Genomic DNA, 17,556 nt, shown 5'->3' with positions numbered 1-17,556 from the left:
TTATCACTATGAAATAAATCTTAATTAGAACTATGAATTAGCAGATGCCCTGCGGTTTCATCGCGTAGTTTCTATTCCCAATAAAATATTGGGAATAGAATAGGCTAAAATATAACCTACGACACTCGTAGATACCGTAGCTTTTCTAGTGATAGAAGAATTTTCAAAAATTCAGAGACTACCCTCAACAATACCATATACTTTGCATCTTTATAAGACAAGGCTATTATAGTTTTCCGCTTTTCTCGATTCATATTTTTAATGGGGCTGCCATCACTGTTTTAAAATTCACAATAAGTATAGAGTCGTGATAGCCCAGTGGATATGACCTCTGCCTCCGATTCCGGAGGGTGTGGGTTCGAATCCGGTCCGGGGCATGCACCTCCAACTCTTCAGTTATGTGCATTTTAAGAAATTAAATATCATGTGTCTCAATCGGTGAAGGAAAACATCGTGAGGAAACCTGCACACCAGAGAATTATCTTAATTCTCTGCGTTTGTGAAGTCTGCCAATCCGCAGTGGGCCAGCGTGGTGGACTATTGGCCTTACCCCTCTCATTCTGAGAGGAGACTCGAGCTCAGCAGTGAGCCGAATATGGGTTGATGACGACGATATAGTAATAAATAAAATAACTCCAATATATATATTATTCACGTTACTATAAAATTGCAAAACTTTGGTTGCAGCCTGGATGGATTTTTGGATTGGATTTTTAAATTATTGGAAGTTTTATTCTTCGTGAAATATTCAATATTTCTAGTTTTATTAAGTTATTTTTTTAAATACTGCTTATCCATTATTCGATTTACCTATTTAATTTAATTTGAAATTTCTTTCCTGAGATCCTCGATCGCACATTTTTTTATTAGGTATGTCAAAATACCATACAGAATACAGAAGAAACAACAATTTTGGACTAATTTTAAAAAATAGAATTGCAAATGAAATCGTAAAATCGAAAAAATTAAATCGATGAAAATTAAAGTTGGTACTGACTCGATTGTTAACCATTTTGTGCAAAATCAAAGTATACTCTAACAGTAATGCATAATGTTTAATAATTTTTGTATATTTATCATTCCAACTAAGTTGCCTGCATTTTAAATTACCTTTTCTTTTATCTTATATTAGTATAGATAAAAGGTACATTTACTCGTAGATCCAAGGTTAAGTAAATAATATAAGTCATCATGATTGTGTTATTATTAAATTAGAAGTTTATTGTCATAATTATTAAATATCTACATCAAATAAATGAATTTTAGTTAGTTCTTTGTTGTTTTCCACATCGGTAAAAATAGGTGTAAGTACTCAGCGATTTCTTCCACTGGTCTTGTAGCAAGAATAAGTGTCAATGTTTCTTTAGAAGGGCCAGTTAGATCCAGTTCGCAGGCCAAACAATCCATTGCTAAAAATGAAGAAGAAGGTTAAGAAATGCTAAAACATTTTCACCTCCAATTTGGGGAAAAGGTTAAGGTTAACAAAAGTCCAACAGATCGGGATGCAACATTATACCACTTGGATTTGGTTTCAGAGTCTAAATCGTGAAACTATCAAGGCATAGAGGACCAGGCTATTCACCGTAAAACTTATATATCAATTAGGGGAGAGTAATAAGTGAAAAATATTGATTTTAATGAAGATACAAGAGTTTTAAGTTATATTTTTAATTTAAACTTACCCTCGTTTGCCTAAGTCAGCGTTACCCATGCGGAGCTGAGCACCAGTACAGCTGCTTAGTTCAGCTTCAGATAGATTTCTGCATTGTCTTCCAATGAAGTGATTCGTTCGTACAGATGATGCAAAGAACTGGAAAGCGCGTCCATGGGCACACGCATTGTTAATGCCGCATCCAGGCTGAGGACTTCTGCCACCGTTGGGGTAGAAGTCGGCGTTGGCAATAGGATCCATGATACCAAGTGCACGACCGTCGGTGTGAATAGCTTCGACGTAAACTCCGTTGTTGCGGTTCAGAGCATTGGCATTGCCGCCCCATTGAGGACCAGCGGGATCCAGACCTGGTGTAAGACAAATTAAATAACAATCATTATTTCTGAAGCTTATAGGTTTTTAACCAATATGTATGTACTCTACTCTAGTATTTATTACCTGTAACACGCACTGCACGATTACCGACTTGACGACCAGCATTGCCTACAATGTGAGCACCCAAACTGTGGCCAACAAAGTGAACGCGGTTCCAGTTGCCACCGCCGGTATTGATGAGCCACTGTATGAAATTTCCAAGTGTACGTCCGACATCGGGAACTCCCGCAACTGCGGTATTGTATCCTTGGTTGGCAAGACGGGACCAGTCCAGTACAATCACGTTGTGGTCTCCGTTCGCTAAGAAAGCGTCTCTGATGTAATTGTTGACGGGAGAGCCACCATTGTTGTTCCATCCGTGGACGATGACTTTAGTTGCTCTAGCTCCGTTGTAGTTGGAGTTATGGACACTCAGAGCATTACCATTGGTGATAATTTGGCGGGCAGTTGGATTGCGTCTGAAAAAAATCAGTCTGCTATTAAAAAAATATGAGCTCTGGCTTATATTACATTTTATTTATTGTCCTGTTTAAGATTTCCAGCTATGGTATTAGAATTTGTGTCTTCTAAATGAAACAAATCAGGTGCATAAATGGTAAATAAGTCAAAACGTAGGTACTATGCTAGATCAAATTTAAGCGTTAATTTGTCTCCCATCGGCAAAGACCTCTTACCTGGTAAAAAGCCAGTACGAGTTGTCAGCTCCTCTTCTATTTTCCGCAAGAGCCACTTGGTCGACTGGTTCTTGCAAGTCTACCAGTTTTGCAACATTATTATCATCGGGCATCCAGACGTAACGGCTTTCCCCTTCGACATAATGACTGTTGTCCCCTGGTGTTAGTGGCAGTGCACTACCAGTGCATACTAATAATATAATAAATGAAAAATCAACATGAGTTTATTCTATACTCACTTAAAAGAGAGAATGAGAGAGCCATCCCCCTGAAGGTCTTTAAGGGTGAAAAGCTTGGCTAAAATGTCAAAAACGAAGAAACCATGTTTTGGGCAGCAATTTGACTAGACTGCGGTGTTAGTGGCGAACATCTTGTTTATTTATTTATGTCAATAATGAATATATAATCGACAATATCAGCTATATCCTATAGATGTATTTAATGTAACTAACAAGATTGAAAAGTATGAGAAAAATTCATAAATAAGAAAAATACAAAACAATACTAACATGCCACAGATGCGAGAAGTATCACCAGGCCCTTCATGGTTTGTAAATGTTGTGATTCTGAAGCACATTATTTCGAGTTTTTATTCGGGTGTTTATCTCAGCATGTGATTATTATCACAATCCTACTAGTATTTTTAATTTGATTAATTAGGTTGGGAAAATTGGCGTCAACTTCGCCTGAGGTGATAAGTGTATAATATTTTTATCAACCAACTTCAAAAAAGAAGATATAGTATTTCGATGGTATAATTATAATGTTTTTTTTTTTGAGTTTTAACCGAAACTGTCATATGCCTTTATTATTCTTACGTTCTTTTTGTGAAGCGTGACATAAATATGCCCAAGATTGCCCTAAGATTTTTGGCGCTTAAGATTGCCCTAACTAACTTACTTTCACGCCGTGTTCGTGTTAAGTAAGGGCGGGTGGAGAGGAGCCCTAGAGAGCCAAAGCTACTCGTATACTTTGACTCTCCAGGGCATCTGATGACTTTTTACGATGCCTTGTTTTTACTGTACATTAAAATGTTTGCAGTGTGAGGTTCCGTAAGTTAAATGAGTACTTATAATGAAAAAATGCCGCTAGTGATTCATATTATCACTATCACATACTAAGGGAGGCGAGAAAGAAAACATCCTCACTTTACATGCAAGGAAGAAACCCCAAAAAAAAAACAAAAAAAAAATACAATTTTATAGACGTGATTAATGTCGGATATGTCCCAATTTTGTATGGAGGTTGGGCCTTTATTTCGAGTGTCAACTAAGCAGAACAAATTATATTTATCTTAAAAGAACATAAAATACAGGGCTTAAACCCAAAATAAAAAATAATGGAACTCGCATTTTTTATAAATTAATTAAATAAAATATATTTTTTTCATTAGCTGGCAACATTAATAAATAATTTTTATCATGGCAACATGCTTGTAACTCACACCCTGACAGACTGTCAGTGATCTTCGCGCTGTAGAGTTCGGTATGACATTTTTAAAGCAATTTAAGGATTTTTTTGTTTAATGCTTCTCTGTCTACGATTTAATGTTTCTTTTTTACTTGTGTCATAATGACATTTGACATTATTACATGACAATGACAGCTTACACCGGCTATGAATCCTATTCCAGGTGTTTTTATTGGCTGTTTTGAACACTTTTACTGTATTGTCTATGTTTTATTTGTTGATAAGGGAGCTAAACAAAACAAATATTTATCTAATTAATGCGGGTTCCAAAAATTCTGAAAATTATTTTCTCAACAGCAATTTGTATTTTCTATCCGTAAAAAATACTATCGACCTGTTTAAAAATTATAAATAATAAAGGCCCATTTTGGGGCATATCCTTTCAGTTTTCTAGTTGTAACAGAATCTAAGTTCTCTTAATAACATTTTTATCTATTTAATTAGAAAGGAATTAATATGCAATTTTCGACTTTCAATTACGTTTATTAACTATGCTATAGATCTTCATCTACCATTATACATCCTACTTCGGTATTTTTTAAAAAGTATTCAATAACGGTAATGGTTTAGTTGGTAGAGGCGGAGAAAAATTTAATCCTCACTTTTAGGGTAGGCACATGTACTACGGAACCATACGTGAAAAAAAAAATATTCATTATAAAATAATATAAACAATTTACTATTATTCACTATCACTGCTAAGTAGGGATTAAAATTGTGCTAGCTTAAACGCTTTGTTTATCTTCGATTAAAATTAAAAAAAAAGTTTAAGCATGTCCACCAAAGCGGAGCGAGGTAGCGGGGCAGAGCGGAGTTGCGTACTGTGTCCATCTGAGCGGAGTATGTTAAATAAAGAGACTATGTTAAATTTAATTTATTTAACTCCGCTCCGTTTCCCCGCTCCGCTTACCGGTTTTATATGAAACTAGGTCGCAAGTCCCTGTCCACTAAGAGGAGCGGAGATTTTGTGCAATCCTATTGGTTAATATTTCACCGTTTCCCGTCTCCGCTGCTTCGCTCCGCATTGGTGGACTTGCAGCCTTAGCTCACCAACCAAAACCACATTCTCAGTCAACGCACATGGCTGGGTTTTGTGTAACTTTGGCACGAATATCAAATAAATAATAAAAAAAGATTTTAAATAAATAAAAAAGGATTCATTTTTTGCGCAAAGGGTTCGCCTGACTGTCCAGCGCGGAAACGCAGCCAGTATTCTTGCTACCATTCCACGTGGGCAAGATTTGTATAGTTATTGGGATAAGTAAGCTGTACGTTCCTTATTGTATTCTTTTTCAATAAATAAATATTATGTTCATTATGTACATTATTTATTTATTTATTTATTATTTTTTATTTTATTAATTTATTAAGAATAAATTACAAAAAATAAAAAGGTAAATTAAACGGACAACCACAAAAATCACAAAGATTTGACCTTTGTGTCCATCTGCAACTAAGCTTAAAAATAACTTTAAGTATAATAATATTTTCTTAAAAATAACTTTAACTAAAACAATATTTTCTTAGAAATAACTTTAACAATAATATAGCATAAAGACAATTTTGTTACATTTTAGACTAAATTAAATTAATGACTAAATAAAATTAAATGTACTTAATATTTTATGTGAAATTCATAGGTATACCTAACCTAACCTATAATTTTGACATGAAATACTGTTTTAATTTTTTTTTTTATAACTTTGTAGTAAGTTCTTGTTGTTATGATATTATTATTAACATTATAGTAGGTGATAAAGTATCATGTATTCACTGGATTCAATAGTGAGGTGCTGTCGTCATTGCTCCTTTAGAAAGGCTAGTTGGCTAGAGTCCTCAGACCAAACAGACCATTTCTGTAATAGAAAGATTTATTAGAAAACTAGTGTTGGTTGGTTGCTATTTTGTTTTTCCAAAGTATATTAACTGCTAGCTGATGCCGTACGGTTTCCTGCGTGGTTCCGGTTCCCTGTAGGAATACGGGGATAATATACAGCCTATAGCCTTCCTCAATAAACGGGCTATCTAACACTGAAATAATTTTTCAAATCAGACCAGTAGTTCCTGATATTCGCGCGTTCAACCAAACAAACAAATAAACTCTTCAGCTTTATAATATTAATTTAGTATAGATATATTTTTTTTAATTCGCAGAGGAAGGAGGCAGACTACAGAAAACATACTACTCGTAAATACTAAAAAGATAAAAGATACTGCTATAAAATGGTACTATGATATTAGGCAACAGGCGTGATGGAACAGAGTAGTAATAAGGAAACACTCGAATGGAAGAGCTTGGAGGATGCCTTTGACGATTGGCAACCAGATCTGCAGAAAAGTAGCAATAAACAAATAATAGACATGACTAGGTAATTTTTCTTGTACATCTATGTTTTTATTTTTCTTGTTTATGTGATTCATCGGAATTAATATTATTATTAATAGAAAGTTTCTTATTGTATTCATTATCAATAATAAAAATAATTAAATACGACCAATCCTTTCTTCGTTCTTTCCTCCTTCAATTTGCATTTGATAAAAAGCCTGTGGTAATAATGTCTACGATAATAGTTCATTATACTGAATCTGGGACCAGGATCTTTGTCCCGCTTTTGTGCCTTGGTTTGTTACATGCTTATCACTGTTTTGTTACTATGATTTTGATAGTTTAGTTTACTATAACTTTTCTCTCATGGTATCAATAAGATCAATGGCCTTTGATGCTAAATGTGGCTTGTAGCGTCGATACGTCGACATATTAGGTTTGGTTGATTATGAATACTAATATGTGTGATGCAGAATAATAAATGGTTATATAGGCGCTAATTCATAGATGGTAGAATTAATTCATAGTTACACTTATAGACATTATGTCCACTCTGCTTTAGGGGAAAAAACTAAAGTTTTAAAAACAATTTTTATTACTTCGCTTGCGGTAACCGTCAGAAAAGACTATATTTGGTATTATGGATTATTTCCAATAAATTAAAAAAAAAAATAATCGCGCTTGTGGCTCGAGGACTAAATAAAATAGCAATTTTGTATTTTTGTAACCCTGCCATTTCCAAAGGGTACACTCGAATCGTCAGCTTTTCCAAATGCACATGTATAAGTTATCAATCAACCAACCTTATATGATGTGTTAGTTGAGTAAGTATTTCTAAAGGTTGTTCATTTTGTACCCATTATCCTAAACGTATCTGCCAAAATTAAGTGCTATATTTGGTGGAAGTATTTAAAAACATGAACGGTCCTCCTCCTTTATGTTCATCAAAAACATGAAAGGTATTATCCTCCTTTATGTTCATCTGCTGCGCTCGACTTAATCTAAAGTTTCCCTCTTTGGCTCTCTCACTGTGAGGGCCATTGTAAAATATGAGTAAAAGCGGCTAGCGAAGCCTATTGTTATTGCGGAGAAGAAGACTCACCTAACCACGCCATTTTTGAGTGAGTAGAACTCGAAAACATAAGAAATAGAGCACAAGGAAGTGATGAACCCCTATCAAAAAATAACTTGGTTCCATACATGTTGGCAAGCGAGGATGGGTGGAGAAAGGGCGCTTAAATGTTCCATTGCATTATAGGCAGAAACTCTGCTGAGGTCAGCAGAGTTTCTCAACAGGTGGGCCTAAAAATGAACATGGCCAAAACGAAAGTAATGTGTAATGCTCATGTATCGCTCCACCCAGTTATAGTTGAGAACGCTGCACTCGAAATTGTAGACGAATACATATACCTAGGACATATGATCCAGTTAGGTAGGTCCAATTTCGAGAAAGAGGTGAACCGTCGAATCCAACTCGGATGGGCTGCATTCGGGAAGCTTCGCGACATCTTTTCGTCCGAAATTCCTCAGTGCCTGAAGACGAAAGTCTTCGAACAGTGCGTGTTGCCAGTGATGACCTATGGTTCCGAGACTTGGTCGCTAACTATGGGCCTCATAAGAAGGCTCAGAGTCACTCAGCGGGCGATGGAACGAGCTATGTTAGGAGTATCTCTGCGTGATCGAATCAGAAATGAAGAGATCCGCAGAAGAACCAAAGTCACCGACATAGCTCAACGAGTTGCGAAGCTGAAGTGGCAATGGGCGCGGCACATAGTTCGAAGAGCCGATGGACGTTGGGGTCCCAAAGTGCTGGAATGGCGACCCCGCACTAGTAAGCGCAGTGTTGGCCGACCCCCCACCAGGTGGACTGACGACATCAAGCGAGTCGCAGGGATTCGCTGGATGCAGGCGGCTCAGTATCGTGATGTTTGGAAGTCCCTACAAAAGGCCTATGTCCTGCAGTGGACGTCCATCGGCTGATATGATAATGATGATGATTATAGGCAGACGCGTGCAAGATGAATGGGAGCGGCAACGAAGGAACTATGCCTAAAAGACAACCCCTTCCCGAAGTAATGTTCACATCGGCACCGGGAATGAAGGCCGGTGAATGTAGGAGGTGTATCGCGTATCGGTGAAGTCGGGCTTCGTCATCCAGGCTACCCGGATGTCATCCATGAGGATTATCTCCTACAATAAAAATAAAAAATGAGTATATAACTTACCCTCGTTTGCCTAATCAGCGTTACCCATGCGGAGCTGAGCACCAGTGCAGTTGCTTAGTTCTGCTTCAGCTAGATTTCTGCATTGCCTTCCGATAAAGCGATTGTATCGTATGGATGCAAAGAACTGGAAAGCGCGTCCGTGGGCACACGCATTATTAAGGCCGCATCCAGGCTGGGGAGTTCTGCCGCCGTTGGGGTAGAAGTCGGCGTTGGCAATAGGATCCATGATACCAAGTGCACGACCATCGGTGTGAATAGCCTCGACATAAACACCAGCGTTGCGGTTCAGGGCATTGGCGTTGCCGCCCCATTGAGGACCAGCGGGATCCAGACCTTAAGAATCAACAAAATGATTTATATACCTTGCTAAATAAGTTTTACCTGTTAGATTTCTATTATAATGCGGACTCCTGTGACTTTATCCGCGTGGAAACCCTTAAGAAAAATCAACCTTATAAAATAGACATAATAATCTGTTATATGACTTTTAAAGGGGGTGAATTTCACAATATTTTAGTTTAACTTTAACCATTTACGCAGCGCATGTATGGAAATCTTTTAAATCTCGATGAAGTTATAACTTAAACCTGCTGCCGTGTGCGTGAGAGAAAGGGAAGCTAGACAGATTGGTGCCGTAACGCGTTACATTGCGAAGCGTTATTGTTTTATTTTACGTTGATGTTCCGCTCATATTGATTATAGCGTAATATATCCCACCTCAGTAAATGGACTATAAAAATATTTTTTTAATTCGATGCAGTTGTTCCTGTGATTAGCACGATCAAAGACAAATTCTTCAGCTTTTTTAATTAGTTTAGATTATTACCCGTGACACGCACTGGACGACCAGCAACTTGACCAGCATTGCCTACGACGTGAGCACCCAAACTGTGGCCAACAAAGTGAACGCGGTTACAGTTGCCTAAATAGAAGGATGCCTTGAGGATTATTTAGCCTAAGTTTAACTATCTAATCAAATTTACTTTATAGTCAAACAAAAATGCATATTGAAACTGCATATTATTTCAACAAGTCTATCAAAAATTATTTATTAATATTAATTAACTAGCGGACCCGGTCAAGCTTTGTTTTGACATAAGTGCACTTATTCTCTATCCCTACCCTACCCCTACCCTACCCCTACCGCTTGACTCTTAAACGTTTGTATGGGAAATAGAAAAAGGCAGTTTTTAGGGTTTTCCCGGAAATTATTTGATTTTTTCTCACCTTTTAAACCTTCCCTATACCTCTACGAACATTTCAAGACCAAGATAAGATAAATCCGTTAAGCCGTTCTCGAGTTTTAGCGAGACTAACGAACATCAATTCATTTTTATGTATATAGATAGATAGATATATTTTCATTTTTAGATAGATTAGGCAACAAGCAATTATAGTACAGTAGTGATAATAATCATCAATGTGCAATATTTTATTTTATATATTATATTTTATAGACGGTATTACTATTTATCAAGAGTATGGATTATATGTTTATTGGGGGAAATAACTGTATAGATAATATTATTATAAAAGTCACCGCATAGTTCTATTTAGGTTATTTGAAAAGAATCAAAATGTGTGAAATTATTAAAACTCTCTCTTTGCTCTGTGTTGTTATATCAGGTACGGTTATTACGCATTACTTATTTAATTACACAATTTTTACAATCATCACAAAAATGGGTGATTTCGCTATTTAGATGACGTTTTAAAGTTTTAAAATATACATGTTTTAATGGCCTTATCGCTACTTAGCGATAAGGCCGCCTTTTGTATGCTGATCTCTTCTTAATTTGTTTTTTATTTCACTTGTTTTTGTCTTTGTGGTGTGCAAATAAAGTATATTTATCTTATCTTATCTTATGTTTATACAATGTTATTGTATAAATGATGATGATGATGATGATGAAGGTTGCCTGGAGGAAAGCGCTACGTAGCGATAAGGCCGCCTTCAAAATCAAAATCTTAAATCATTTATTTTAAGTAGGCTCAGTTTACAAGCACTTTTGACACGTCAGTTGAGTATTTGTAAAGATTCTACCACCGGTTCGGAAGGCTGAGAAGAAACCGGCAAGAAACAGTTGTTGCTCTTTTTTAAAAAAACATACAACATTGTAATTTACAATTGATGACAACATTACAATTACTTATAGTTTGTATAGCTAATCCAACGGCCTCCAAGCATTTTTATCATTAAGGAATTCATCAATGTTGTAGTAACCTCGACTAAGTAAATGATTTTTAACACCGCCTTTTGTATCCTATTTCTGTGCTATACTTTTGTCTTATTATTTGTTTTTTCTTATGTTGTGGTGTACAAATAAAGTAAATAAATAAATGTTTTTTAACATGAGTCACGTATTGTTCTTTTCTCTTCATACGAGTATGACCTCAGCATCCTAAATAGGAATTTAGCTTAGGATCACTCGAAATTCTGTCGACAGTTAAACAATTGTGGCTTGCTTTGTTACCAAGCACATATGGAAAAAATTAAACATAAATAGCATAAAAAGTAAAAAAAGAGAGCTGATCAGCTTTTATTATTTTTATACTTTCTAGTGACAGGAGTTGGTTTTTCAATATCATTTTTAAGTCAGTAATATATTGTACTAGGCATTTTTGAGTTTGAAAAATCATAAAGCATAAACGATTTTAAATTTAACAAAAATATTTTGTTTTTAGCACACGGCTTCAACTTGGGTCCAACACAAATAGTCTTCCATTTATTTACAAGGTAAGTGGTTTTTAATATGTACACAATTATGTACAGAAACATGATTTTATGAATAGAAACATGAACTGCGTCTCTATCAATATGAAGTTGCAGCTATTTAGTTCTATACGCAAATATTAAGTTTAGAGCATCGCCGAAAGGTTGCCTGTCTATCGGTGTTCTACAAGATATATTTCGGGGTGTGATAGTCACTCAGGAACTGTTCAATCTTGTGCCACCTTCGCCGTTCTACCACAGGACTGCTAGGCATCGCAGAGATCTGCACCGCTACGTCGTTGAAATTTCTGGGACGCGTACTAAGCGGTTTAGTTCCTCTTTCCTTATACGCACTGCAAAGATGTGGAATGCTCTTCCAGCTTCAGTTTTCCCCAGCACCTACAATATGGATATCTTCAAGTCAAGAGTAAATAGGCATCTTCTAGGCAAGCGCGTTCCAATATATGTATTTTTTATTATAAAACACGGCTAAAACTCATAATACAATGTCGGGGTATGCCCGACGTGTTTCATAATCAATTAATATGAACACTCATGATAGTTTAAATTCTAAATTTTCTTTTGTTTAAAAATAATATTGGCCTTAAATTATAAATAAAACGAATATTCCTATTCCCCTCTAACTATTCGGGAAAGACTGATAAAGTAGTTAAATAATTAATATTAGTATGAGAGACGTGATAGCCCAGTGGATATGACTCTGCCTTTGATTCGGAGGACGTAGGTTTGAATCTGGTCCAGGGCATGCACCTCCAACTTTTCAGATTATGTGCATTTTAAGAAATTAAATATCACGTGTCTCAAACGGTGACGGAAAAACATCGTGAGGAAACCTGCATACCTGAGAATTTTATTAATTCTATACACGTGTGAAGTCTGCCAATCCGCATTGGGCCAGTGTGGTTGACTGAGGCCTAACCCTCTGATAGGAGACTCGTGCTCGACTGGACTGTGAGCCGAATATGGGTTGTTAATAATAAGAAAAATTTTAGTGATAGGTACTTTAAAAACTGAAATTTTGAGAATTGTAATTTTTGGCCCTTTCAACTCAAGAGGTTGCTGATCCCTGGCCGCCAGACAGTTATGCTAATTATGAATATAAAATCATCAATTTCCAGGGATAGTATGATAAGGTATATCAATGTTTATGGGATAATAACAGAATTAATATTATAGATCAAGTTAATACTAATCTGTAATCTGTATCAAATAAACATACCTATCTTATGCAACTGAATTAATAATTCCTTTACTGTATCTCCTAATTTGCCCTATGATGGCAAACAATATTGTTGACTTTTAAGGATTTTCTGGGTAAATTTATTATACGAACCGTGTCCCTGCGGTAGTCTAACTTACAGTTACAAGTTCTTCAGTTACGGGCGGCATTAACATTCATTATTTATGTTATAATAAAAGAGAGGTATCAGTGTTGGTATAAACAGGAGGGTATTTAATGATTTATGCTCAGTTGTATGTTTGGCAGCATGAACACCGTCACGCTGCCAGTCGCGTTAGTGGTTTTGTGCAATAATGTTTTATGTTGTAATTATTGATCATAAATTGTTTAGCGTGGGCATCATGAACTTATCGGGCAGGGAAGGTGAGTGTTTATGCATTCTGAAAGGATTAAAACCTACACCCAAAGTCACAAGTCCTGGGAAGGTGTTTCCTCTACCACATATTATTGGGCAATGACAGTCGCTGCTACCCGTCACCTTAAGCTCCTAACAAATCTGTACTAATATTGTAAAGCTAAAGAGTTTGTTTGTTTGTTTGATTGAACGCGCAACTCTCAGGTTTGAAAAAATCTTACAGTGTTAGATAGCCCTTTTATCGAGGAAGGCTATATTTTATCGCCGTATTTATACGGGAACGGGAACCACGCGAGTGAAACCACGCGGCGTCAGCTAGTAATTGACCTGACAAAGAATATTATTTTATTTTGAAAAATTTTCAGAAATAACCCTAGACAAAGCCAACCGCTGCTCGTGTCGCAGGCATCTATATTGTCTTCATCGTTCCAATATGAGTCTCGAACGTACATCACGATTCACAGCTATGGACAAGGCGTAGCTGGAAACTTCAATGCTCATGTAGTCCCCGGTATTTGTTTTCTTTTATTTCATATATACTCAGAGGCACAATTATCCGAGCACTTTAAATGACATGAGTATATTAAAGTGGGCGGATAATTGTGCCTTTGAGTATATTTTTTTAAATTCTTTACAAGTTACCCCTGGACTACAATCTCACCTGATGGTAAGTGATGATGCAATCTAAGATGGAAGCGGGCTAACTCGTTAGGAGTGGGATGGAAATCCACATCCCTTTCGGTACATGCCTGCACGACATCGTACCGGAACGCTAAATCGCTTGGTGGTTGGTGATAAATAGCCACGGCCGAAGCCTCCCACCAGCCAGACCTGGACCAAATTTAAAAAACCTCAATCGGCCCAGCCAGGGATCAAACCCAGAACCTCTGTTTTGTAAATCCACCACGCATACCACTGCGCTACGGAGGCCGTCAAATGTAGCATTGGTATTGTAGCATAGTTGTTGTTTGGCAAGCTTCGCTAGAGACCTTTATAGTTGTTCATAAAAAAAAACTTAAAAGGTGTTTTTTTAAGCTTAGGTTACTTTATATCTCAACAATTGCACGGCGCACTGTCCGATCGACATGTACCACATTCTAGCAAATAAATGATTTGATTGATTTTGATTGATTGATGGACTTCATCATGTTTTTATTTCAGCGTTTCTCGCCGTAGAAGACGCAAACGTGATCGCCGTTGACTGGAGCCCCGGCGCTTCGGTGTACGTCCAAGGTCTCGCCAATATTCCCCAAGTCGGAGACCGTATTGCGCAGTTTGTGAACCTACTGAGCAACGACTTTAGCTACAGTACCGCTAACATTCGCATCGTTGGCGTCGGCCTCGGTGGCCATGCTGCAGGCATCGCTGCCAGAGGAGTCACTGGAACTATTCCTCATATTATTGGTAAGGTTCTATTTTATAGTAATAATTGACAGACCAAGCAGATGGCCAGAAAACCATCGCCTATGCTAGCGCAACATTTCGCAAGGCATACAAAAACATATCCAATGAAGTACTGACACCCAATGCCTTTAGACCAGAATACAGCAATATTGCGTGATACTGCTTTAAGGTAGGAATATGCACGGCGGTAGTCATCCCCGGTAAAGATGGATCTTCACGAAATGCAACTACTATTTTATTGTTGGAGGATACAAATGAAACTCTGTGGGTGCTTGATTTTTTACCTTTATTTTTGACTGCCAGTCAACAGATTTGCAGGCTCTAGACATCACAAAGAGATTAGATTACCTAAACACTTGTTTCAGCTCTCGATCCTTCTCTTCACGGATGGCCCCATCATCCTCAGAAACTGAATAAGAACGACGCTGAAGTTGTTGAAGTTATTCACACCACAGCTGGACATTATGGATATGATGAGCCCTTGGGTGACTTGGACTTTTATCCCAACGGTGGTTCTCGGCAAATTGGTTGTGGAACTGACGTAGCCTGCTCCCATAGCTACGCCTACATCTTTTACGCTGAGTCAGTACACGCGGATGTGACCAACGCAAATGCGCCCAGATTCGTTGGCACTGCTTGTGGTTCTTTGGAAGAGGCCACTACTTTAAGTTGTGCTGGCGCACGTGATGCTATTTTCGGTGGAATTGCCGCGAAGACAGGGTGAGTAATGTTCAACAAACGACTGACTAAGGATAATTTATAATTCAGTTATTGAACAAGCCTCAAAAGCTCAACAGGACAGAAGGGGTCAGACTCAACACCGTGGTCCGTCCCCCCATCACCGTCGTGGTTCGATCCCCGCACGTTATACTATTGTCGTAACCACTCCTAACACAGTCTTTTCCGACTAGTTGGAGCGAAAGAGGAATACGGGTCTTATTTAAAAATATATGACAAATAGGTATTCTTCTTTCTATAAAATAAGGAACAGTAGACCTGTTTGTTTTGATATGAATTTCATGCTTGATACCTCTACGCGTTCCTGAGAAATAGGATTTTGACAGACAGATAGATTTACAGACAGGCGGACAATCAAGTGATCCTATAATAGTTCCGTTTTTTCCTTTTGTACGGACTAAAAAGGACTTATTCTAATAGCTATACCTACAAACCATGTCCAACATAAAAAGCAGGAGATCGTAGTCAAGCGCTGACTTGGAGTCAGCGCTACAGACTAAAAATAACTTATTTTAATAGCTATACAAATCATGTCCATCATGAAAACGAGGAGATCGTAGTCAAGCGCTGACTTGGAGTCAGCGATTGACTACGATCTACGATCTGCAATTATCATACTCTTGATTTTTTTAGAATTTAAAAACTTGTCATCATCCTTATTACGTCATTTCAGTCAATGCAATTTAATAACCTTGAATAAAATTATTGTTTATCAAGATAACACTTTTTAAGCTTGTCGTGTACAAAATATTTTGTCATATGATATAATTAGTAAATCATATCACCAGTCGTCAGCGGCTTTCACTCTCGTTAGTCTACGATAGCAACTGGATATGAATTATCAAATCATGATGGAGAAAATATAAAAAAAAGCCTCAGTCCAAACTCCATAATTGAAGACCGTGGTTGTCTATGGTAGGACCTTACAAACTATTCATAAAATCAAGGTATACGTAGGTCAGGTTATGTCAGGTATTTAGTCCAAAAGATCTTTGGCAATATTAGAAGTTTTTCAAAGAGAATCTGGGCTATTTACATTAACATACTACCTCTTTTAGGTACACCCGCTTCATTCTTAGACTGCATCCTCATTAACATCAGGTGACATGGCAGTCAAGAGTCAGGTGCTATTTGTCTACTAATATTATAAAGACGAAAGATTTGATTGTTAGTTTGTTTGCTATGAATAGGCTCCAAATCTACTGAACCGATTCGAAAATTTCTTTCATAGTTGGGTTGGCTGCACTATCTCCGGGTATAATCGTATTTATTTTATCTCCGTATTCCTACAGAAAAGGGAACTACGCGGGTGAAACCGCGTGACGTTTGTTATCATCATCATCAGGTGCCTTTAACACCTCTTCAAACTGAATTTTGACGGTCAAATGGAAAAAGCTTTTCCGATCACCGATTTTTCAGCTGTCTGTAATTACTCTTGGTCCACTCCTTAATATCGTCCACTCATATACGTCGCTGTCATCCTCGTGCCCCTTTTCCGACTATCTTGCCTTCTAGGATCAACCTAGGAAACTCGTAGAGGGGTATTCTTATATGTCCAATAATGCAACCTTCCGCCTCATTACAGTTGTCATCAGCATCACGTTTGTTATAATTCAATAAAAACAATGTAATTGAGATTAATGTTGGCTTTTCTATCTTTACAGCAAAAGCGGCATATACTCGTTCCACACCAACTATGAACGTCCGTTTGCCAAAAACTAAATTGGAGGATATTGGAATCTAAATTTTACTGCTACTTTTATTTTGGTCTCATTACACGAAAACTGATTGTGTATATTTATTTGCTTCCTTGTATCCCTAAATTTCCTAAATTATGCAAAAATATCTTACAGTGTAATACTAATAGATGAGGTTGCATGATAAAAGTAAAAATTCAAGAGCATCTTACCAATATTTTGATACCAATTTATGCACGACTCATACCAATTTATGTAATACGAGTAGATATTATAATAATGTAACTCTTAGCAAATTAAAACAATAAGCTACTAATTAGGTAAGTGATTGAAAACCCCAAACGATGAATATGGTACATCAGTAACCTGTGACCTACATGTAACTTCCGTTAGGTACGTAGGTTCTATAAATTAAACAGTGTTAACTTTTTATACAATGTAGGTATACAAAATACACTCTTACTAAATATATATTATTTCCTTTTGCTTCTGAAGAGACTGACTTCGGATGTTAAGAGCGGGGCTTTGTTTTGTTTGTGGGAATTACGGGTAAAAGTATATTACTATTCCAGATTAAATTCTCTGTGCCGAATTTCATCCAGATTAATATCCTGCACATATTAGGTAAGGTAATGTGTATGATATA

The 17,556-nt window shown here is 37.0% G+C and overlaps 3 protein-coding genes across 3 annotated transcripts; 1 reads left to right on the top strand and 2 right to left on the bottom strand.

Annotated features, from left to right (window-relative positions):
- Positions 1–1,363: 1,363 nt before the first annotated feature.
- On the bottom strand, positions 1,364–3,267 carry LOC112052958 (lipase member I-like). Its single transcript, XM_024092209.2, has 5 exons — positions 3,231–3,267; positions 2,722–2,911; positions 2,111–2,505; positions 1,683–2,019; positions 1,364–1,409 (listed from the first exon to the last, which is right to left on the bottom strand). Exons 1-5 carry the CDS (start codon positions 3,265–3,267, stop codon positions 1,364–1,366), a joined length of 1,005 nt encoding a protein of 334 aa, XP_023947977.1.
- A 2,734-nt stretch (positions 3,268–6,001) lies between these two features.
- On the bottom strand, positions 6,002–10,385 carry LOC112052954 (lipase member I-like). The gene is given in 5 exon segments (XM_052881696.1): positions 6,002–6,047; positions 8,743–8,758; positions 8,761–9,075; positions 9,569–9,664; positions 10,382–10,385. Coding segments are annotated over 5 exon segments (477 nt in total).
- A 39-nt stretch (positions 10,386–10,424) lies between these two features.
- Positions 10,425–16,935, top strand: LOC112052943 (pancreatic triacylglycerol lipase-like). The gene is made up of 6 exons (XM_052881687.1): positions 10,425–10,428; positions 11,428–11,479; positions 13,437–13,582; positions 14,233–14,475; positions 14,841–15,195; positions 16,878–16,935. The coding sequence occupies exons 1-6, from the start codon at positions 10,425–10,427 to the stop codon at positions 16,933–16,935; spliced, it is 858 nt and encodes a 285-aa protein (XP_052737647.1).
- Positions 16,936–17,556: the final 621 nt, after the last annotated feature.

This window comes from Bicyclus anynana, chromosome 1 (assembly GCF_947172395.1).
Source record: "Bicyclus anynana chromosome 1, ilBicAnyn1.1, whole genome shotgun sequence".
NCBI lineage: Eukaryota > Metazoa > Arthropoda > Insecta > Lepidoptera > Nymphalidae > Bicyclus > Bicyclus anynana.
The sequence above is the reverse complement of the archived record's forward strand: the minus strand, read 5'-3'. Positions and strand labels throughout refer to the sequence as shown.

What these genes read in the sequence shown, in the direction of transcription:
- LOC112052958 (XM_024092209.2), bottom strand. Translation starts at nt 3,267, where the DNA reads ATGAAGGGCCTGGTGATACTTCTCGCATCTGTGGCAT. An exon ending in ACTTCTCGCATCTGTGGCAT is followed by an intron (nt 2,912 to 3,230) that starts GTTAGTATTGTT and finishes TTATATTATTAG; the next exon opens with TATGCACTGGTAGTGCACTG. An exon ending in TCGTGCAGTGCGTGTTACAG is followed by an intron (nt 2,020 to 2,110) that starts GTAATAAATACT and finishes GTCTTACACCAG; the next exon opens with GTCTGGATCCCGCTGGTCCT.
- LOC112052943 (XM_052881687.1), top strand. An exon ending in GTCTTCCATTTATTTACAAG is followed by an intron (nt 11,480 to 13,436) that starts GTAAGTGGTTTT and finishes AAAAATTTTCAG; the next exon opens with AAATAACCCTAGACAAAGCC. An exon ending in CAATGCTCATGTAGTCCCCG is followed by an intron (nt 13,583 to 14,232) that starts GTATTTGTTTTC and finishes TTTTTATTTCAG; the next exon opens with CGTTTCTCGCCGTAGAAGAC.